A 22,910-nucleotide genomic window follows, 5' to 3' on the forward strand; every position below is an offset into this window, starting at 1 on the left:
AATTCTCATTAAAAACACTCTAAAAAGTGAGAATATTTTATCTCGATATGAAATTGACCCCAAAATATCTATACACATCTTTTGACAAATCAAGAAAATAATATTCTAGAAACATTAATTGAAGCATTGGTAGATGTATTGAAGAGGGCCGATTGCACACTAAAACTCAAAATATTAGAGAATACTATGAATATATTTGGGAAGTTGAAAGGGAGGTTTGTAACTAAATGATCCACAACAGCAGTTACCTAACAAATGCATACTAAAACTCAATACAAATTTGAGTTGTACAAAAAAAAAATTTATAAAATCAAGACCCTCTATAGCTTATAGATACAAATCCATCTTGAGATTGAATCAATTGCAGCCCTTTACTATCATCACCAAACTGTTTTACAACAAGATGAAAGTGGCAGTTGGATATTGAAAGCTCAGAGAAGAGAGCTATGAGTCTCATCAGATAGATGTATCATTTCTTATCTGTTGTTGATCCACAATTTTGATCCACAAGGGGTGGAAGGAGAAGGGCAAGACGATTTTTGTACCTCAAAATTCGGTGAAGTCTTTCTTCCTTTAGCCTACAATTATAGAGAATGAACATAAACACTGCAGCTTGAGTAAAGAAAGAAACTATAAATTTAATAGTAAGTTCAAATTAATAGTTAGGATTAATTTGTAAAATTTGTTCACTTTTATGATTGGATTTCACAAATTGCCATGTTGGAATGAATAAAGTTTTAAAGATCAATTTTCCCTTCACATTTGAATGCATCTTGCGCTCTTTATAATAAAAGTTGACCTTTTTCAAACAAAAAAAAAAGTTTTAAAGATCAATTTCACTAAACTGGTGGAAATGTTAAGGGTTAGTATGGGTAAGAAAAGGAGGAGACACATGGCAGCTTGCACTAAACCCTTCATTGCTTACAACCAATAATTTTCATTGAGAGCATATGTGATTTTTATCCACAAAGGAGCCTAAGATAGTCTGTTTTTAGTTTTTCATGCAAATCCAAGGTATTTTTTCATACATTTGACGTTCTGGAGCCAAAAGAATACAGAGGAATAAGACATACCTTGATCGGATTCTTTTAGCCCGTTTAACATGTCTCATCAACAATTCTTCCGTCAATAGGTTATCAACGGATCCTTCCTCCTAAAGAAAGCAATTGATATGCAAATACATTATCCTTTGGAAAAACTCTTGAAACTTGGGAGGAAATTTATTGAAATGGATCAAAATACAGTATATACGATGTAAAAAATTAAGTATTCCTGTAATCAACAAATACACTATAAAAGATATAAACAAAAAAAATACTAGAATAAATCCAGTGCAGATGAATAAATGCAGTCTCAAGAAGAATACTCATCCTATCTTATAGTCAAGAAAGAAAACATGCAATATTTCAATATTGCTTGTTGACAACTGCAACCTACCAGTTGAAGAACTAAAATAACCCAATGAATCATGAACATGTTTCACACAAGACTTTTACCCAGTAATTAGATTTCTAGAGATATACCATCAATATCAACCAACTTCTTGTTCTTAGTATATGTAGAAAAAATGAAGGGAAAATGTATTCAATATATTCTGTGACATTTTAACCATTACCAAGGAAGGCTAATTTATAGGCAATACTAGATGAAAGTAAATGAATGATGGAACAACTTCCTAATTAGACATAAATAAACTCGTGTTAGATGAATATGAGGCAGCAATGGATTTTCATTGGAAACAGGTGTGGTTCCACAATGCCCCTTCCTAGATGTCTTTATTTGGCTGGTGCGCTTGGCACAGAGTTATCCTTACTAATGATCGTTGATGGAGGAAAGGGGTTGAAATTGTTAGCATATGCATATTTCGATTATATTCTCCGTAAGACATCTTCTAACATTCTAAACAATTGGGGCCTGCCTTGGCACTCTCTGAACACAAAGTGAATTATGCATAGGTCCATCATGAGTTGTTGGGAGGCTTGAATCGAATTCCGTAAGATAATCTGGTTGGATAAAAAGTGGTAGTGTATCCCAATTATCTTCTGATGAATTATTTGGCTTAAGCGCAACAGAAGAACGTTTCCAACAAAGAGAGGCAGATGTGTTTGATTATGAACTCTGTTTTATTGGTCTATGATCCCCTTGTTGCTATGCCGGAGATATTATTGATATTTTGGAGGACCTCAGATCTAGTTAGGGCTCTTCCCTTCTCTCCCCCTGTTTTATGTTCTACTTGTCTTGTTTCTGCTTTTCCCATCTTTGTATGACATTTTTTTAATGCAACTACCGAATCCAAGAAAAGAAAATTAATAATAAAGGTGCAAATAAATGTTTTTTGATCCAACCACCTACAATCATAAAAATCATTCCAACCAGATTCTTACAGTAACTAGGGTAAAAAAACATATACCAACCTCCTCTTCATCCATAACATCATCATTTTTCTCTGGTGAATTTGAATCTGATTCTGGTATAGCTAAAGGTTTTGGAAGTGATGATCTTGTGCCATCTGCACATTGTGGATGCTATTAACAGGAAATGAACCACCAGAAGAATCAGGATTGTCAGATGTCTAAGAAAATAATTTACATAATATTGTAATTCCAGTCTCAAAATATCAAAAAGAAAGAGAAAAGAAAACATAAAGGAATCATGAACATCTCAAATATTGATGATGACCAACTATTTTCCTTGCTCACTCAATGTACTGAAATGGAAATTTCTTACAAATATAATCCATCAATGCAAGCAGAGAGCAAATATTTCAAACTCTTGAAAATTAGTGAGATTTTTCTTCTTGCTCTAAAAAAGTTGCTTAAATTTATTACACAATATCTTAAAAGTAGGTAATTTCCCAGCTATACGATCTAACTAGTAGAAATGTACCTAGCTAAGCTCACAGAGACCTAACAGCAGGCTTGGCAAAAATAAAAAACAGTTTCCTGTACTCTAATCATTCACACACACTACCAATTTCTTTGACATGGGAATTAATTAATGGCTTGTTAGATCAGTGTAATGTTATGAGCAACTAAGCAAGTTTTTTCTCACTCCTTTTCCATTTTGTACTAAGAGAAAGAAATTGATGGTACTCTTCACTAACAAGTTGTTTGTAACAAATAAGAATCTTCAGATATAGTACTTTTAATGGTACCATTTGTAATGGGGAAAAATGAGTATCTCATATTAGAACTCATAGAAAACCATAGTTGGACAAACCTGACTTTCTTCAGGGAAGCCATTCCTCACCCATGACCGACAAAGAGCATAAAGTGAAGATCCTTCAGAGATCCTGACCTAAAAAGTGTAAGAACATTTAATATATGTGACGACAGAAAAAAAATACCTTGAGATCAAGATAACAAGGCAAAGCTTCATGGAAGTGAAAGATTACATGTTTAAAAAAACACTTAGGTATGTAAGTTTCATTCTACTGAGAGACATGAAAAACAAGTCATTAAACAATCATGCAAGCAGCACCTTCAAGTGCATATCAGTGAATAACTTCATCTGCACAAGACTCTGTTTAACCCCTTAACCTAGATTCCCCTTAGCAGCACAAATAGCTACACTAACATGAATTATAATTCTTGAAGCATGTAGCAGATTATCAGATACAAATAGTATGCAGAAGCTCAGCAGATGACCTTGAATAAGAAAAACAACATTACAGAACATAATCAGAATTTTCAAATATATCTATATACAGAAGATTCCTGCATGTCCTATGCATTACAATATATATATATACACAACTATTTTGTAACTTCAAAGAAAAAATCATAAAGCAAGAAAATAAAGTCTTCTAGCTTACTCTTCGATCTCTGACTGTCAAAAATGTGTCATCCTTGCCTTTATCACTGAAATAGCACGAAAGAAAAATTAGTTGGTGTAACCAAAAGAAATAGAAAGCAAAGCTTGCAAGAAAAAGCCATCCTTACTTTATGTCCTTGTAGACATTAGAATCAGAAACAGAAGGCTGATATGGAAAAACCTGAAAGATACAGTTTTGATGTTAACATATCATAAATTTCAATAAAAGAAATGCACATCAGCATTTATTCCAATGACTGTTATACACCCTAAACAGATAATGAGCAATAAACTACAATTTTACCACAAAGGAATACTCTGCTATTACACCTTCTACCATTTAGCTAGAATCGTAGAAGGAAATATACTCATTACTTAATGAACCATGTGGATTGTTTAAACTATAAGTAAAATGGATAACAATCTCAGTAACAACACCTAAGAAATAGGAAAAATAGATCTTCAGTATAAGAAAGAAAGACATACAAATAGCAAGTAAGTTGCTTGGACATGACCAAATTATCTAAACATTTTCATGTCCAAGTTAATAACAGAAAATAGTAGTATATGATCAACATATCCCATGGATATAATACAGCTTAATTAAGCATAGATCTGTTAATTTCACTCAAGAAAAACAAAATGCACAAAATTGGACCTTGGAGTGAACAGATACAGGAACCCCTTTTACCATGGAGGGCATTACACTACTGGGAGGAGAACCAAGAAGCGGGTTAAGCTGCAATTGACTGGGCCTAACAAATTGCACAGCTTGACCCGGCATATCCTGATATTGAATTCCAATTGGCCGACCCAGATGATGAAACAGCGCCGGTCCACCCAACGGACGAGACGGATAATTGCCCGGATTCACGATCGTCACCGTCTGATCTGGTGACTGTGACCGAATATTCGCCGCCGCCATGAATCCTCGACCCGATGAAGCAACTGGGTATAGGATCCCTTGAGCCGGATCGTGAGGTTTGGTCAATTGACTGTGAATAGCATTTGGAGGCATCCTCGGAGCCAGATTTGAAAACTGTTGAGAAGCATAGACCCGTTGTTGTTGTTGCTGCTGTTGATAATGGACATGCTGTTGTGGCGATGGATTTCTAGGGTATTCTCTCGATTGCGACAACGGAGGCGGACTGTTGAAGAATCGCGGGAGTGGGAGAGCAACGTTACTTGCCGCAGCGGCGGTAGTAGATCCTGCGGCGGCGGCGTTATTAGGAGTATCGGCGGCCGGTGAAGAAGAGGGCAAGGCCATGAATTATTGACGATAATGATGATGGCGCGGAATTCCTCGTAAGGTTTTGGAGTTTCGAGTATTTTTAAAATCCAAAATCAAGATTGAAGAGAGAGAAAGTTTTCATCTTTTCTTGAAAGAGATACGAGGATGTAACGGCTTAAAATTACTTGTTGAAGTGTTCAAAATACCCCTCTAACTTAAAACATAATGATTAATAAGGCCTTAAGCTTTGAAAAAGGTACTTAATAATAATAATAATAATAATAGTCTAAAAGTTAAAATAACACAATCAACAACATTACAACACTAGAAGTGATCAACCAACAGTCATCAAATTAACCAACTTTAAAAGCTCTCTAATAAGCCCAATAAAGTAATACAAATCAAACTCAATAATCTTCTCCTAAAATATTAAAAGTTTTAAGCTTTCCACCCGACGACCAAAAACACTCAAGCACCCGGCTGACGAAGATCGCTCTCTCCGTGGGCGAATCTGCATTTTTCACCGTAAGTGCACAAGCCTCTGGCGAAATTCTCGCAAAGCTTTGTCTTCAGTGTCTTGACGTTATCAGTTTTCCGACTGTTGGTATTATTATTAATGCTATTATTATTATTATTATTACCAGTACCCACACCGACGTTCACGAGGATTTCCTGCACCATCGAGCTAGCATGATTGATCTGATCGAACGTTCCCTCAAGCTCGATATTCTTTTTGTTTGGATCAGATTCATGATCCCTTACAGCAAGCCTGACACCAGTTAGTCTACAGATTTCTTTCGAGATCACGCCACCTTTTCCAATCACAGCCCCCGCAACCGACCCGTCGATACTTATCTTGGCTGTGGCCGATACTCCGAAGTTAGCCACAGCAGATGATGAGCCGTGAGGGGCTGGATCGAACCGTGTGGGCTGCTGCCTGCTCGCCATTGGCGGACCCATACCTCCTCCTCGTGGGTCCTCGTGGGAAGGGAAGTTGCGTTTTCCGAGCTCTATCTCCCCGTGGGCGAAACGACATTGATCGCCAAATTTGCAGCCCTCTGCTGTGTTGAATTTGTTGCATAGCTTGGTCTTGACAGTGGGAGCTGGACCATCTGAATGGAGTTGTAGTGGTGGTGGTGGTGCAGTCATGGGGTTTCTGGAATCCCTGCCGGTTTTGGTCATTTGAGAGACAGCATTAAAGCCACCAGGGACATAATGAAGAAAGTGGCATGATTCCCCATATTGACAGCCAGTCGTGCTGCATCAAGAAGCAAAAGGGAATGACCATAATAAGTGATAATAGATAAGAAAAATGAATCTTTCTATGTTAATCCAAGAGGGGAGGAAGAAAACAGTAAAAATAATGCAATTAATCAATTCTATAAAAGTGACATCTAGAGCTTGTTTGATCTTATAGATTATTAGGGGAAAATCCAGTTTGATGTTTGGTTTAATTTACCATTTCATCCTAAACTTAAATTTATAGTAAATAGTGTTTAAAATAATGAAGGTATCTTAGTATTTAAGAAAATGATAAATAATCCACATCAAACAACCTCCTAATTTGTTCCGTTACAAAACCGATTATTCAAAAATATTTAGATTCAAACACTTTATTTTCGATTTTATTTCGTATCATACAATTTTTTCTTCTCAAAATCACAATCAGAGTATCAAATAGAACAAGGCCTAAATCTAATGAGGAAAAACAATATGAACTAAGAATGATTATCCTCAGATGTAGCAGGTGTCAAAATCAACAAATTGCACAATGAATCTTATCAGGAAAACATGCCAATCAATTCAAACTACGATTATATTCACTTGTCCAAAGTTACAGGTCACTGAATATTTATATCATATACTATAATACGTTACATTGTATCTGCATATTTCCAGGCGAAAAATAAAGGGTGCATAAGATGACGATCATCAAATAGTTGCATTCCACCATCCAACTTATAAGACAAGCATCAGAAAAAGCATGTTTAAACTTCATTGCAACATTTCATTAACTAGCCAGAAAAGAGTATTAACAAACAAAAATTCTACGAGTCAAATTTTGGATGCATATTCTTGTCTTATGAATTACTGCCAAAATTAAGTAAGGATTGCTCTACAAGATTAAACCAGCAATTTACTGTTGCATAAGTTAAGATTACAACCTGAAGAACTTCGTGCAAGGCTTTGATTTGCTTCCTACACCAGATCCAAGGAACTCCGATTCTGTTTCAAACAATAATTGCATTCTTTCAGTTAAAAAACTATTTGCCAGATAATATTCGTGAAATCATTTATAGCATTAAATCAGTAATCAAATATAAGTGAGTTGGAATAGCATGCTCAAAACTGATACAAAGACTTTATGCAAGCAATTTTTTTGTATAGTTGGCCATTCTAGGTCTGATAAAATTGTTACCCTATTATTAAAGTTCAACATATGTCCACACACAATTCACTAAGCAACTGAATGCCTAAGAAGCATGAATATATCAAACCAACCAACCTGAAATTTTGCCCAAGCAACCATCTGATAAGACAGGCCAAGCCTAGTTTGTTTAAATTACCCATTATCAAAGATAACACATGGACACACAATTCACTAAGCGAGTCAATATCACAATCCATAACACACATACAGTATTCATTGCAAAGTAAAGAGAGAAAGATGGGAGGGTGGTGGAATATTGGGTTATTAAGAAGACAATAAAGTATTAAAGATTCTTAATCAAAATTTCTCTGGAATGTCTGTCCTTGGACAACTTTTGTGAAGCCAAATATGCATATTTGGAAGCTTATGTTTCTAAATTTTACTCAGCTATGTTAGCATCATCAACAATAAGCTGAATCTCAATAAAAGTAGCTACTCATACAAAAAAAACTCACATACATCAATAATAAACTGATATGGAAGCAAACTCCGTAATTTAGATCACAGTAGTAAATAGACGATTTAGTAGATACTACTTCTTATTACCATCAAGATTCTCACATATTCTATTAACCCAGTTCATCATACCAGAGTGTAAACAAAATAATCAACTTTGTACTAGGAGACATACAAAAACAATTCAATCTTTCAGTCAGGAAACACAAAAGAGCCACAACCCTTCATTTCTGAACTATAGTAGATATGGAACAATACAAAGATAAAATTTTACGGGTAAAAGAGAAGTTCCATAAAGTAGAAACTAATATAAGGGCGGAACTTACAATTAATGCGAGAATATCACAAATCGACCAAGTCCAAAACTAGATAGAACTAAAAGTTGAACATTATAAAGTAAATATAATCAAAAAATAATAACCTTGCTTTGATTTCTTGAATCCACCATTGGAAACGAATGTACTGTCTAGGTTCCCTCTCTTCCGGCCGTTCTCCATCGCCGCCAGGTCGAACGAAAACGTAAATAGAGTGGGAGAAAGGTTATAAACCTAATGGGCCTGAGCTATTCACCTACTTCAGTGAATCTTCAATCTTCTCAAGGTAATATGAAGAGAATGGCAAAACCATGAAAAAGGAATTCTAATTTTTAGGGTTTTCCAGTTTATGGAGAAAGCAAAGAAAGAGAGAGAAAGAGGCGATCCGCGTTAGCAGAAAAGAATATCTTAAGTCCCGTTTGTTTTAAGCCATCGCTAAGTTATAATAATAACTTTTAAACTTAAGAAAACAAAAAGTCTGTTCTTATTAATTAAAAAAAAAAAAAAAAAAAAAAAAAAAAAAAAAAAGACAATGTTTATCATTAATGAATAAACAGTTATGTATTGATGATCAATCTCTTATACAGGCAATTATATTTTAATAAAATAAAATATTGGTTTGGTTAGTTTGAAATTGTTTAATGATTAATTATTAAAATATATTTTTTAAATAGATAAATTAAATTATTTGAAAATTATAATATAATTATATACTAAATGAATTCTTTTTTTAAAAATATATAATACATTTTACATAATAAAAATATTTAATTTTAAAAATTAAATAATTTCAATAAGAAAGAAATAACCTAATAAATTATGGTATTTTTTTCCTATTTGAGACACGAAACTTTTGTCGTGTTTATCAAATGAAATTTACTTTGAATCCGATAAGATGAGACTCCAACATTTATTGGTTTGAATTGCTATGGAATTAGGACTCTAACTTTGTTCTTTGTACTAATTTAAAATTTTCACACAAAAGAAAAGAATAAACACATGTCTTATTATATTTAAAATACTTAATTTAAAATACAAAAACAAAAAATACTTAATTTAAAATACAAAAACATTCAAATTTATATGTCGTACACAAATTAAGTTACATCGTAGAAATCTTTTAAAAATAAATATAAAATCAATTTATATTCAAAATTTTTTAAATTTTTCTTTAAATTACAAATATTTTTAATTATTCAAACTAATTTTAACAAATTAGAAAGAACATATCTTTAAAATAATATTTACTTTAAAAAATAAATACTTTAAACATTTCTAAATATAATTTTTATTTTAAAATATAATAAATTAATAAAAAAAAAAAATGATACCTTAAAATAAAATAATGAACGTTCTATCTCAAATTATTAAAATTTTGATAATTCGAATTTAATATGACAAAATTCAAACATGATTTAATTTAAAATTGCACCATTCTAATCTAAAAAGGAATTTAGACAAAAAAAAAAAAAAAAATTAAGTAAATTAATATGTCTCTTAGTCAATTTGTCTAACCTTTTTATTAGCATATTTTTAGTACAACACACAGAAGCATTTTATTTCAATGAGAATTAATTATGAGACATAAAGTCTTTAAGTGTTGAATAAAAAGAAGTATAGGATGCTAATTTTTTAAATAAATAAAAATTTGTGTTAAATAAATTGAAAATATATTTTAACCATGGAAGTTAAGAATAAAATAATGAATAAATAAACCAAATAAAAAATATCTGAATTTTAGGTAAATTGATTACAGTATGGTCAAACTTCCAAATATACAAAAATGACTATTTAACCTTATTTAATTCAATTCATTTATAGGGTTGAAAATATTTTTTATAAATTTTATCGATATTACCAAGTTATATCATTTATATCATATCGAATTAAATTGTTTTTTTTAATTTAATCTAAATTAAATTTGAGTTATTGGATCACAATCAATAAATAAATTAACTTAATTCAAATAAATATTTATTTTTTTTATATTAATTGATAAATATATTATCAAACAAAACATTACAAATTTCCACGTCTAACAATTCTGCAATATAACACCAATTCTATAGCCATAGAATGAAGCAAACATAACTTGAAGATATTCAAAGGATGAGTTAAGCCAATTCATCTAACTAAGCTCCATGAACATTAATTTTGTATTACTATGAACAACTTAATTGTGAAGATCATAACAATTCATTACAAGTATATTTTATAATTCTATATTGGATGATTAATTGATACAAATGTTATTTCACTTGCAATAACGGGCTTGTAGAAACATAAGAAGAATGTAAAATTGGTTGTTTCTTTATAAATTATAATTGTCATCCATTATTCAGCGAGCGTTCATCTGAGTGATGGTTAGGCTATTGTTGGAGTTGATTCCAGTGCTTCCCGAAGAATCCAAAACATTCCTAATTCGATCATTAAAGATAAATGCGGGTTGTTTAGGACACGACATCGCCATTTCATTACATAACATGAAAGCAACCTCGGACATAGTTGGCCTGTCTGAAGGAAATTCTTGTACACATAGAAGCCCAATATGAACGCATCTCAAAGCTTCTTCATTATTGCATGAATCCTTCATAACTTCGTCAATTATTTCAAGAGATTTTTCCTCTTTCCACAACTTCCACGTCTGAAAAATAATAAGGTTTGGTTAAATATCGTATAATATTTGAGTTGTCACCCTCTGTTTAATTTATTTTGTGACCACTTACATATCCGATCAAATTAAATGTTTCTTCTTCGTAGTAACTACTGTTTTTCCGCCCACTTATAACCTCAAGTAATAGGACACCGAAGCTGAATACATCAGATTTTGTCGAGAATAGTCCTCCCATTGCATACTCAGGGGACATATAACCGCTGCAAATCACATATATGTCAAAACATTTTAATAAACTTTAAATTTTAGATTTGAAGTATATAGACTCAAAATAAATATTCCAAAACACTTACTAAGTTCCAACTACTCTTTTTGTATTTGCTTCCATTTGGTTCCTTCCAAATATTCTAGCCATCCCAAAATCCGAAATTTTGGGATTCATTTCATCGTCCAATAAAATATTGCTCGCTTTCAAGTCTCTATGTATTATCCTCAATCGAGAGTCTTGGTGAAGGTATATTAATCCTCTCGCAATTCCCAATATGATTCTAAACCTCTTTCCCCAATCAAGTTGGGAACCTTTCAATTTATCTACAATAGATTTTTTTAGGTATTAGTTTTATGTATTTTTTGCGTTTAAGTTGTAAATATTTGTAGCTAACTAGAGTAAAGTATAACATACCGAAGATGAACGAATCCAAACCCTTATTTGGCAAATATTCATATATTAGCATCTTCTCGTGTTGTTGAACACAACATCCTAATAGCGTCACCAAATTCATGTGTTGGAGTTTGACAATTAAAGATACTTCGTTCTTGAATTCCTCCACACCTTGATCTGAATTTTTTGCCAATCTCTTAACCGCAATTGTCTTCCCGTTCCTCAACTGTCCCTGCATTAATTAACTAGATTATTAAGAAAAAAAATTCAAGTATTATAACTCAATTAGTCAATCAATGAACACAAACCTTATAAACTACTCCAAATCCACCTTCTCCAAGTGTATTGGAAATGGAGAAATTGTCCGTTGCTTTCACAATTGTATTGAAGTCGAACAAGTTCAAACTTGCATCAATTGTTCCTTCGTCAAAAGGCTTTTCTTTTTTTGTAGAACCTTCAACTATTGTCGAATCATTACCGATACTAGTAAAACATATGTCACCATCTGTTCTCCTTCTTTCTCGATCTGTTTTGTTGTTAATTCTCTTGAATATTAGTTTTCTTTTACTATAAATGAAATACTTGAATATTAAAATAGGAAGTTACATTTACCTCTTCTCCGTTTAATAATCATAATCCAGCAAAGTATGAGCACACCGATAACTACTAATCCACAAATAGAAGACGCAACAATGTACACCACTTTTTTACCGTGGGTTTTAGGCGAGCTTTGTGAGTTGTAAAGTTTGGCTAGAAAGAAAAAAATAATCTATTTGAGTTTACAAATATATAAATGGAGAGAAATATCATCTATACTTACTAGTTACTACTTACCAAGGTGGCCAAGAGTGTCAAATTTACTTATTTACTAAGTAAGATTATGTGTCCAACTTAAATGAAAGTTGTTAGTTGAATTATGTATATTTATTTTATAAAGGGCCGAAATAACAAATTAGGGCTATTTGTTAGGGTTAATTACAATTTAGAACCTCTTATTTTTAAGCTCGCAATTTGGCTTTAGCTCCTTATTAGGAACTAATTACAGTTAGAGACCTTTTCATACAAATCTCACAATTTGGACTTCAAATTATCGAGTTTGTACAAAATGGGATTTTGTCCTGACGAACCTACGTTCAAAAACACATATTACTTGACCTTTACATAATTCTAAATGCCACCTTATTTTTTAATAAATGTCAATTCATTAAAAACAAAAAAGAAAAAAAAGTATATCCATCACAACCCAAATTAAACTTCATCATTTTTACCCTAGTTTGACTTCAATACCCTTCACCTCGCGACGCTCGACTACCCTCTCCCAAGCTTAACTCGCGATGAAATGAAGTTGAGTCCGGTTTAGGGTATTTAAATTTACGTGTCACTATTAATTTGTTAACTATAAACCACATAATACGTTTTTTTTTACGGGCGTCCATATCTGTTAGGGCAAAACCTCATTTTATACAAACTTGACCATTTGAAACCTCAAATTATGAGACTCGAAAGAATAGATCCAAAATCACAATTGACACTCAATAAATAGTCTCAAATTTTAAGGTTCAAAAGAAGTTGTCCAAAATTGCAATTTGTCTCCAATAAAGAGGCTCAAATAGTGAGGTTCAAAAAGAATAAGTCTCAATTTGCAATTGATCCCAATTTGTTATCTAATCCTTTATAAATATTATATTTTTTAAAGTATATTTAAGTAAATAAATATGATATTTTTCTCCTTATGTAATGAATTAAATGATTAATTGAATTTGCATATTTAATTTCTCACCTAATTCAACAGCATTGACGCGTACGTACAAGTCCCATCCTCCACTTATAAACACTCTCGTGTCAACCAAATCACCATGCCACGTAATGCATTCACCGCCGTCAGCCGCCGCCGCTCCACTTGCATACGCCGTGCACGTGCAATTATTCCGGCACACCTCTTCACATGCTTCAACTCCGACTACACTCCGGTCAACACGCGCCACCCCAGTCGCCGGCAATTTCGCCTTTACCAACTTAAAAAACCCATCACCTTTATCACACGCCGCCGTCCCATTCTTTCTCACGCACCCACCCGAACCATCTCTTAAGAACCAGTCACGCGCCACCAACGGTTCGAACCCAGGAAGGCACGTGCACTCGAACTCCTCCGTGATTCGTGGGTCACAATAGCCATACGCACCGCACTTGCCGTAGAGCTCACATTCGTCGACAGGAAAAGTCCAGAAAGCCGACCATTGTCGGTCGGCATCATGCCAAGCTAGTCTTTGAAGAACACCTGACTCATTCACAACCATTCTCGACAGAATCGAATCCTTAACCGTATACATAAGGTAGACTTCATTTTGGTCGTTCACAAAACTTGTGTTTAAAAAGAAACTGTTAGTCGACATCTGCGGTATACCGACCCAACCGCCGCCGATCCACGGCCCTGTTCTCCACAAACGATTCGAACCCTTTTGGAAAATCATCTCAGGTAACTCTGTGATATCCATTTTTAAGATAAACTCTCCTGTTCCTGGGTCGTCAGGAGATTTCCAAGATGTAATAAACCGGCTGATATTTGTTCTCTTGTCAACCCCTAATTTCATGACAGGAATAAAGGTATTCGTGGGTTGATCGAAGCTTTGCCATACAACCGTCTCATCATCGTGGATCAATTCCAAGTTCCCGGAATTAGAAAGTTGAGTGCGGAACTGGAACTGATTCTTCACTGAGGTTGTTGAGACATGGGTTGACCAAACAGGGCTGGTTAAGTTTGCGGCGGAGAGGAATAAATTCCCTGTTTTGTCTATAGAGAGAATACCGGAGGAATTATGAAGAACAGGGGAGTCTCTATTGGCTACCCACACGACGGTTTGTTCGGAGATTTTGTTATACCAAATTCCGACGTATCTGTTAGTGGAATCGCCGGGACTGAAGAATCCGAGGGCAAAGGTTCCGTCGCCGGAGACGAGGAAGTCGCCGTCTTTAAGAGGGTTGTTGAAGGTAATGGTGTCTCGATCAGAATTAATACAGGGAAGTAGAAAGAGAAGCACCAAAATCAAGAACCTCATCACTGGTGACCGGAGAGCTGATGTGTGTGTGTGTGTGTGAGAGAGAAAGATGGAGTAAATATGATGTCGTTTGTTCTATATTGTTGAACATTAGTGTATTTAGTTAAGCTAGTTTGACTGGTTTGAGATTTTTTAAGAAGACATGATTGGTATTTACCGAACGCTTAAAATTGTCGCTAATACTTTTAACAGCAAAAGAAATGTCGAAAGAGGTAGCAAGATGACAAATTAGTAGAGCAGTTCGACCCATTCATATCATTCATTATTATGACATTCTTAATATTTGTTTTTGAGAAACTAGTCGAAATATTGGTTGAAAAACTTCACATATTTTATAAATTTATTTAGAAATTAAAATTAGAGTGAACTTAATAAAAATTGTGATAAGTTTAAAAATAATAATAATAATAATAAACGAGTGTACGATTGCGCGTTTTACTATTTTTCTGAAAAATACATAACTAAATATTGATATAATTTCATATCACAATGCTACCCAAAAACAAATTATTTCGGTTTTACCTAAATCCTAACATAGACCTATCCAATGCACTTCATGTGATAATGACATTAATGGTCGTTGTTATATACGGTTATGTAGTGACAGTAATGTAATGGTCAACTTTTTCACCACCCAAAAAAACAAACTCTCCTTACGTAAAGTTGTCAGAGTAAATTTGAAATAACTACTTATATATTTGGTATTGACCATAATTTAGTGTGCCAATGCAACAGCAGTATTTATATCATTTGTGGGTACGACTAACTCTTCACGAAACAATTGTATGATTTTCCAAGGTAAAAGAGCTTGACCAATTCAAAACAAAAATAAAAAGAAACATAGCCTTAAAAATAAAAAAGAAATTTTATTATACCAAAACATCTTATCTCATAATAAATCTTGATAAGCAATGAAGTACTATTTCAACTTTATTGTTGAAAATTTCATTATATTGGAAGATTCATGACGAATTGACCATTTCTTCAAATCATGATTCATCTAACTAATTAATAATGTTGAAAGATTCAAGAGAAATCTAATAATTACAAATAAGCTTAAATACACATGATTCATCACTTACGAGTCTCTCATTATCAACTCTTCCACAATAATCAAATTAATCAGATGACGATGTTCTTGATTTTGTTCCTTCTCTTTACACTTCCCCACAAACTATACTGTATTAATTCTAATCAAGACACAATTACCTTCAACAACCCTCTCATAGACGACGGCGACGTGATCCTCTCCGGCGATGGAACCTATGCCCTAGGATTCTTCAGCCCCGGAAAGTCCACTAACCGATACGTCGGAATTTGGTATAATAAAATCCCTGAACAAACCGTTTTATGGGTAGCCAATCGAGACAACCCTCTTCCCGATTCCTCCGGTATTCTGTCTCTAGACACAACAAGAAACTTAATCCTCACCGCAACAAACTTTTCCGACCATATTTGGTCCACCAATGTCTCAACTTCAGGAGATCGGTTGTGCTATACTCAACTTATGGATTCGGGGAACTTGGTTTTGTTTCACGATGAGAAGATTGTATGGGAAAGCTTCCATCATCCAACTGATACCACAATTCCATACCTCAAGATCGGGGTAGACAAGAAAACGAATATGAACTGGTTCCTTACATCTTGGAAATCTCGTGAAGACCCTGGAACAGGGGAGTTTATGCTGAAAATGGATCTCACTGAACTGCCGGAGGTAATCTTACAAAAGGGTCAGAAACGGCTGTGGAGAACCGGTCCATGGATCGGTGGACGTTGGATTGGAATACCCATGATGAAGAGGATGAACTTCTTTTTAGACACCATTTATGTAAACAACCAATATGAAGTCTCTGTCACGAATACGATTAAAGATGGTTCATTAATCCTAGAAAGAATGGTTGTGAACGAATCAGGTGTTCTTCAGAGGATGACGTGGCACGAGTCAGACAATCAGTGGTTCGTTTTTAGGTCGTTCCCGACAGACCGGTGCGACAACTACGGCAAGTGCGGGTCGTATGGCTATTGTGACCCTCAATTCACAGAGGAGGAATTCGAGTGCACGTGCCTTCCTGGGTTTGAACCGTTGGTTCCACGTGACTGGTTTTTAAGGGATGGTTCGGATGGGTGTTTAAGAAAGAAAGGGCAGGCGGCGTGTGATACAAACCGGGATGGGTTCTTTAAGTTGGTAAAAGCTAAATTGCCGGCGACTGGGGTGGCGCGTGTTGACCGGAGTATCGTCGGAGTTGATGCATGCGGAGAGGCTTGCCGGAAGAATTGCACGTGCACGGCGTATGCAAGTGGAGGGGAGGGTGAAGGAAGTGCATGCGTCACGTGGCATGGAGAATTGGTTGATATAAGAGTCTTTACAAATGGTGGCTGGGACCTATACGTAAGGGTCAATGAACTTGAATTAGGTCAGCAATTTATCATTTTTTTTAAAAAAAAAACAAGTTGGATTCTCAAGTTAACAATTTGTTTCCTTTTGGTAAAGCTAAATATTCCAATAGACCAAGATCTAGTCGAGCCAAACGGAAAAGAGTGACATACATTGCGATATCTATATCGACAATACTAGTCATAAGTTTGTTCGTGCTTTGTTGGTCGTTCATCGTAAAAAGGAGAAAAGGTAAATTATGAATTTTATATTAATTTTCAATGTATTTCATTTATATATAAAATAAAAAGTTTATGAGTAAATTTATAATTAACTATCATGCATGCAGAGCGAAAGATAAAAGAGTGTGAAACTTGTTTTGCTCCTACCAATTGTTCGTCGATCAGCGATGAAAGGATAGTGACATTTGACGAGAGTAAAATCAATACAAATTTGCATTTGTTTGACTTCAATACCATCGTCAAAGCTACTAGCAATTTCTCAATTTCAAATACACTTGGAGAAGGAGGTTTTGGCAAAGTTTATAAGGTTTGTGTGTACATAATTCATTCATGATTAAGTTTAGTTTTCTTTTGTTTTCATAAATAATGTTCTTAATTGATGCAGGGACAACTAAGGAATGGGAAAATAATTGCCGTTAAGAGATTGGCGACAAACTCTAAACAAGGAGGGGAAGAATTTAAGAATGAGGTTTTTTTAATTGCCAAGCTTCAACATATCAATTTGGTGAAACTATTAGGATGTTGTGTTCAACAACACGAGAAAATGTTAATATATGAATACATGCCAAATAAGGGTTTAGATTCTTTCATCTTCGGTATGTCTTGCTTTTACTCATGTTATTACTCGGATTTTAAATAAACACTTATCATACAAATTTAAGTTTTATTCCTTAAACTATTAAAAAATATTATAGTTAAAATCTTCATTTTTCATTGCAGATAAGGATATGGGTGCTCTACTAAAATGGGAAAAACGATTTGGAATCATTCTAGGAATTACAAGGGGATTGATGTACCTTCACCAAGACTCTAGATTAAGAGTTGTCCATAGAGATTTGAAAGCAAGCAATATTTTATTGGATAATAGAATGAATCCTAAAATCTCAGATTTTGGAATGGCTAGAATTTTCGAAAGAAATCAAATGGAAGCAAATACAAAAAGAATAGTTGGTACCTAGTAAGTATTTAATTTTCTTCTTCGTACTATTATGGAGTGTTTATATATATTTGTAAATTTAAAATATATGTAATTTGCAGCGGTTATATGTCTCCCGAATATGCAATGAGAGGGTTATTTTCAATCAAATCTGATGTTTTCAGTTTCGGTGTTATACTACTCGAGCTTATAACTGGAAGAAAAAACAATAGTTATCATGAAGATAACACAATTAATTTGATTGGATATGTAAGTAATAACTTAATAATTGAAAAACTTAACTTATACTAATCAATTATTTTACTATTTTTGACATTTTATTTTCTTTATTTGTTATTTTTAGATATGGAACTTGTGGAATAAACAGAAATCTGCTGATATAATTGATCCATTGATGAGTGATCCATGCCATGAAGAGGAAGTTCTGAAATGCATTCACATTGGACTTCTTTGTGTGCAAGAACTTGCAATATATAGACCAACTATGTCGGATGTTGCTTTCATGTTATGTAATAAAACTCCGATGTCTTATCCGGAACGACCACCAATTATCTTCAATGATCGAAATAGGAGTGCCTATGATTCAACAAAAAACAATGGAGCCAGTTCCTTCAATGATTTAACGTTCACTCAAATCAATGGTCGTTAAAACTATCTGTCGATTTCAATGAAGATAAGAACTCCTTTGGAGGTTGCTTATAGGTGAACAAACTATGTCTTAAAGTTTACCCTCTTCTTATATTTCACAAACAACTCCTTGTTAGTGAAAAAATACAATAATACGTGTTTTCATGTAATTTTGAGTGTAAGTTGTTATTTGAATTATATTTTAAAAGTCCAAATTCTTAGGTTAAAAATACTATTTGTATCCTCAAACGAGGGATTCTCCATTGCCATGCACCTTGAAACATCTACTCTCATTGGCTTCTTTGCTTTCTCGAGATCATCGATCCCGAGAAGAATATTACTACGATCTTATATAACTCAGTAGAGTTTTTGCAAGCACAACTCTAGAGTATTTAAAATGTTGTTTTAAGCTCAAGAATCAAATGTTAAATCTTTAGGATTTACAAAAACTAGAGGCATGTATTAGAGATGTGGGCCTCTACTAATTAAGGAAACTAACATAAATAAAACACTACTAATTCTGTCACTTATATATGTACACTTATAACCACAAGTTGCCTGAGGAAATAAGTTCTTTAAAATCTTTAGAGATTCTTTGTACAAATATCAAGGCTTCAAAAATCTATCATTTAACTTGTTTTTCAGATTGTTTATGACCTTAATTTAGGAGTCTTTTCATAAATGTGACATGAACCTTATTTAAACAATTTCAACCCTTCATGATACAATTTATCAAAGTTCTCTCAATGGGTAAGCCAAAAAAGACAAGTATGTGAGTAAATGCTAATTTAGATACGATAACTTCGAAAATTTTCAAATTAACATCAAAACATCAATCCATAATTTAGAAAAAAGAACATCAAAACATCTCCTTGTCTTTTTAGTACTAAAAAAAGTTGGAATAGGATAAACTCAACACATAGTTTGTTCACTTTTGGTCATCTTCTAGACCAATTTGTTATCTTGATTGCATTGTAGCTTCAACGACCATTCATTTGAGTGATCGATAGGCCATTAATGGAGTCGGCTCCATCACTTGTCGACAAATCCAAAGTATCCTTGTTTTGATCATTAAAGATAAACGGGGGTTGTTTTGGACAAGGCAAGGTCATTTCGTTAGCTAGCATGAAAGCAACATCTGACATAATCGGTCTATCTATAGCAAGTTCTTGCACACAAAGAAGCCCTACATGGATGCATCTCAAAACTTCTTCTTCAATGCATGAATCACCCATCAATGGATCAATTATCTCAAGGGATTTCTCATTATTCCACAAATTCCATATCTGAAAATAACAAGTAATATTTATAAGTCTAAATAGCAAGTTAAATCATAAGTTAAGTTATCATTATTCATTTATTAAATAACCACTTACATGCCCAATCAAATTAATTGTGTTGTTTTCCTGATAATTATTGTTTTTTCTTCCACTTATAAGCTCGAGTAATATAACACCGAAGCTAAAGACATCAGATTTGATTGAAAATAATCCTCTCATAGCATATTCCGGAGACATATAACCGCTGCAAAATACAAACATTCTTATCATTATTTTGGTATATATAGCCATAAAAAGTGAAGAATAAAACACTTACTATGTCCCGACTATTCTCTTTGTATTTGCTTCCATTTGGTTTTTTCCAAAAATTCTAGCCATCCCAAAATCCGAGATTTTAGCATTCAATTCATCATCCAATAAAATATTACTAGCCTTCAAGTCTCTATGAATTATTTTCAATCGAGAATCGTGGTGTAGATATATCAATCCCCTTGCAATTCCCAAAATGATTCTCAAGCGATTTTCCCAATTGAGTAGGGAACCTTTATCTTTGTCTGCATCAATATGTTACCTATTAATCTCTTATTTTCTACATAAATTTGTAAATTACTTGACATCAAAGAATAAAAGCAAAAGAATACATACCGAAGATAAAAGAATCTAAACCCTTATTTGGCAAGTATTCATATATTAACATCTTCTCGTGTTGTTGAACACAACATCCTAATAGTTTTACCAAATTTATGTGTTGGAGTTTGGCAATTACAAAAACTTCATTCTTGAATTCCTCCACTCCTTGGTTTGAGTTTGTCGCCAATCTTTTAACCGCAATTGTTTTCTCATCACTTAGTTGTCCCTGCATTAAATTAAATTGACAATATTATTATAAAACAAAAACAAAAAGTTACAATCTATCATGAACTAATTATATATAATTCACATTAACCTTATAAACTACACCAAACCCTCCTTCTCCAAGTGTGTTTGAAGTTGAGAAATTGTCAGTTGCTTTGACAATAGTATCTAAATCAAACAAATGCAAATTCGCATTGATTTTCCTTTCATCAAATGGCAATGTCCTTTCACCACCATTTATTGAGTTTTCTAGTACTATAGAACATTCGTTTCTCTTTCGATCTGCATGGTATGGTATAGTTAGTTAGAATCGTGAAATACTTTGAAGTAATAAATATGGTTTCATAATTTACCTTTTCTCCTTTTGACGACGAAAAACGAGCAAAGAATGAGGATAATGATAACTAGTATTGTCGATATCGAAGCCACAATGTATGCCATAATTTTATGTTTGGCCCAAAATGAACTTGGTGTGTTGGAATATTTAGCTTAAGAAAAAAAAGTAACAAACAAATATTAATACAAAAATTATTTGAAATGGTAACTAAAAATGGTATTAATTGCTGACCTAATTCCAGTTCATTGACCCGTACATAGAGGTCCCAGCCACCATTTGTAAAGACTCTTATATCGACCAATTCTCCATGCCACGTGACGCATTCACTTCCCTCACCCTCCCCTCCACTTGCATACGCCGTGCACGTGCAATTCTTCCGGCAAGCCTCTCCGCATGCATCAACTCCGACGATACTCCGGTCAACACGCGCCACCCCAGTCGCCGGCAATTTAGCTTTTACTAACTTAAAAAACTAATCCCGGTTTGTATCACACGCCGCCAGCCCATTCTTTCTCACGCACCCACCCGAACCATCTCTTAAGAACCAGTCACGTGGCACCAACGGCTCGAACCCAGGAAGGCACGTGCACTCAAAGTCCTCTGTAATTTGTGGGTCGCAATAGCCATACGACCCACACCTGCCGTAGTTGTCGCACCGGTCTGTCGGAAACGACATAAAAACGAACCAATGATTGTCTGACTCGTGCCACGTCATCCTCTGGAGGACACCTGATTCGTTCACAACCATTCTTTCTAGGATTAATGAACCATCTTTAACCGTATTCGTGATAGAGGTTTCATATTCGTTGTTCACATAAATCGAATTTAAAAAAAAGTTTTTCCTCATCATCTGTGGTATCCCGATCCATCGGCCGCCGATCCACGGCCCTGTTCTCCACAGCCGTTTCTCACCCTTTTGCAAGATTATCTCCGGCAGTTCTGTGAGATCCATTTTGAACATAAACTCCCCTGTTCCAGGGTCGTCACGAGATTTCCAAGATGTAAGGAACCAGTTCATATTCGTCTTCTTGTCTACCCCGATCTTAAGGTGTGGAATCGTGGTATCAGTTGGATGATGGAAGCTTTCCCATACAATCTTCTCATCGTGAAACAAAACCAAGTTCCCCGAATCCATAAGTTGAGTATAGCACAACCGATCTCCTGAAGTTGAGACATTGGTGGACCAAATATGGCCGGAAAAGTTTGATGCGGCGTTGAGGATTAAGTTTCTTGTTGTGTCTAGAGACAGAATACCGGAGGAATCGGGAAGAGGGTTGTCTCGATTGGCTACCCATATAACGGTTTGTTCAGAGATGTTTTTATACCAAATACCGACGTATCTGTTAGTGGACTTGCCGGGGCTGAAGAATCCGAGGACAAAGGTACCATCGCCGGAGACGAGAAAGTCGCCGTCTTTGAGAGGGTTGTTGAAGCTAATGGTTTCTTGATCGGAGTTAATAATACAGGGAAGTAGAAAGAGAAGCAACAAAATACAGAGCCTCATTATCATTGTGGTGATCGGAAGAGTTGAGTAGTGAGCGACTGAATAATAGTCTTATAAATATGTTTTCAAAAACAAACGAATTCAGTACAGGGGTTGACTACCATAGTTGACTCAATTCTTTTTTTATATATATATATAGTCATTAAATTGATATGAAAGATAACTAGCAAAAATAAAG

At 34.3% G+C, this 22,910-nt stretch overlaps 3 protein-coding genes and 1 pseudogene across 5 annotated transcripts; 1 reads left to right on the forward strand and 3 right to left on the reverse strand.

Moving 5' to 3' along the window:
- Nucleotides 1-172: 172 nt before the first annotated feature.
- On the reverse strand, nucleotides 173-5,184 carry LOC124939212. 3 transcript variants are annotated; one of them, XM_047479714.1, is made up of 7 exons: nucleotides 4,505-5,184; nucleotides 3,942-3,994; nucleotides 3,815-3,860; nucleotides 3,220-3,297; nucleotides 2,415-2,525; nucleotides 1,074-1,153; nucleotides 173-578 (listed from the first exon to the last, which is right to left on the reverse strand). In XM_047479714.1, the coding sequence occupies exons 1-7, from the start codon at nucleotides 5,078-5,080 to the stop codon at nucleotides 470-472; spliced, it is 1,053 nt and encodes a 350-aa protein (XP_047335670.1). In that variant the 5' UTR covers nucleotides 5,081-5,184; the 3' UTR covers nucleotides 173-469. The 3 variants fall into 3 exon arrangements, with proteins under 3 accessions (XP_047335670.1, XP_047335669.1, XP_047335671.1); XM_047479713.1 differs by having other exon boundaries at nucleotides 4,472-5,184; XM_047479715.1 differs by lacking the exon at nucleotides 2,415-2,525 and having other exon boundaries at nucleotides 4,472-5,184.
- A 136-nt stretch (nucleotides 5,185-5,320) lies between these two features.
- Nucleotides 5,321-8,646, reverse strand: LOC124939213 (zinc finger CCCH domain-containing protein 14-like). Its single transcript, XM_047479717.1, has 3 exons — nucleotides 8,353-8,646; nucleotides 7,210-7,270; nucleotides 5,321-6,302 (listed from the first exon to the last, which is right to left on the reverse strand). Exons 1-3 carry the CDS (start codon nucleotides 8,426-8,428, stop codon nucleotides 5,513-5,515), a joined length of 927 nt encoding a protein of 308 aa, XP_047335673.1. The 5' UTR covers nucleotides 8,429-8,646; the 3' UTR covers nucleotides 5,321-5,512.
- Nucleotides 8,647-10,423: 1,777 nt separating this feature from the next.
- LOC124939686 lies at nucleotides 10,424-22,742 on the reverse strand (annotated as a pseudogene).
- On the forward strand, nucleotides 15,964-18,437 carry LOC124939208 (G-type lectin S-receptor-like serine/threonine-protein kinase RKS1). The gene is made up of 6 exons (XM_047479711.1): nucleotides 15,964-16,990; nucleotides 17,068-17,202; nucleotides 17,300-17,499; nucleotides 17,578-17,788; nucleotides 17,913-18,150; nucleotides 18,231-18,437. Exons 1-6 carry the CDS (start codon nucleotides 16,084-16,086, stop codon nucleotides 18,418-18,420), a joined length of 1,881 nt encoding a protein of 626 aa, XP_047335667.1. The 5' UTR covers nucleotides 15,964-16,083; the 3' UTR covers nucleotides 18,421-18,437.
- Nucleotides 22,743-22,910: the final 168 nt, after the last annotated feature.

Source organism: Impatiens glandulifera, chromosome 5 (genome assembly GCF_907164915.1).
Source record: "Impatiens glandulifera chromosome 5, dImpGla2.1, whole genome shotgun sequence".
Taxonomy (NCBI): Eukaryota; Viridiplantae; Streptophyta; class Magnoliopsida; order Ericales; family Balsaminaceae; genus Impatiens; species Impatiens glandulifera.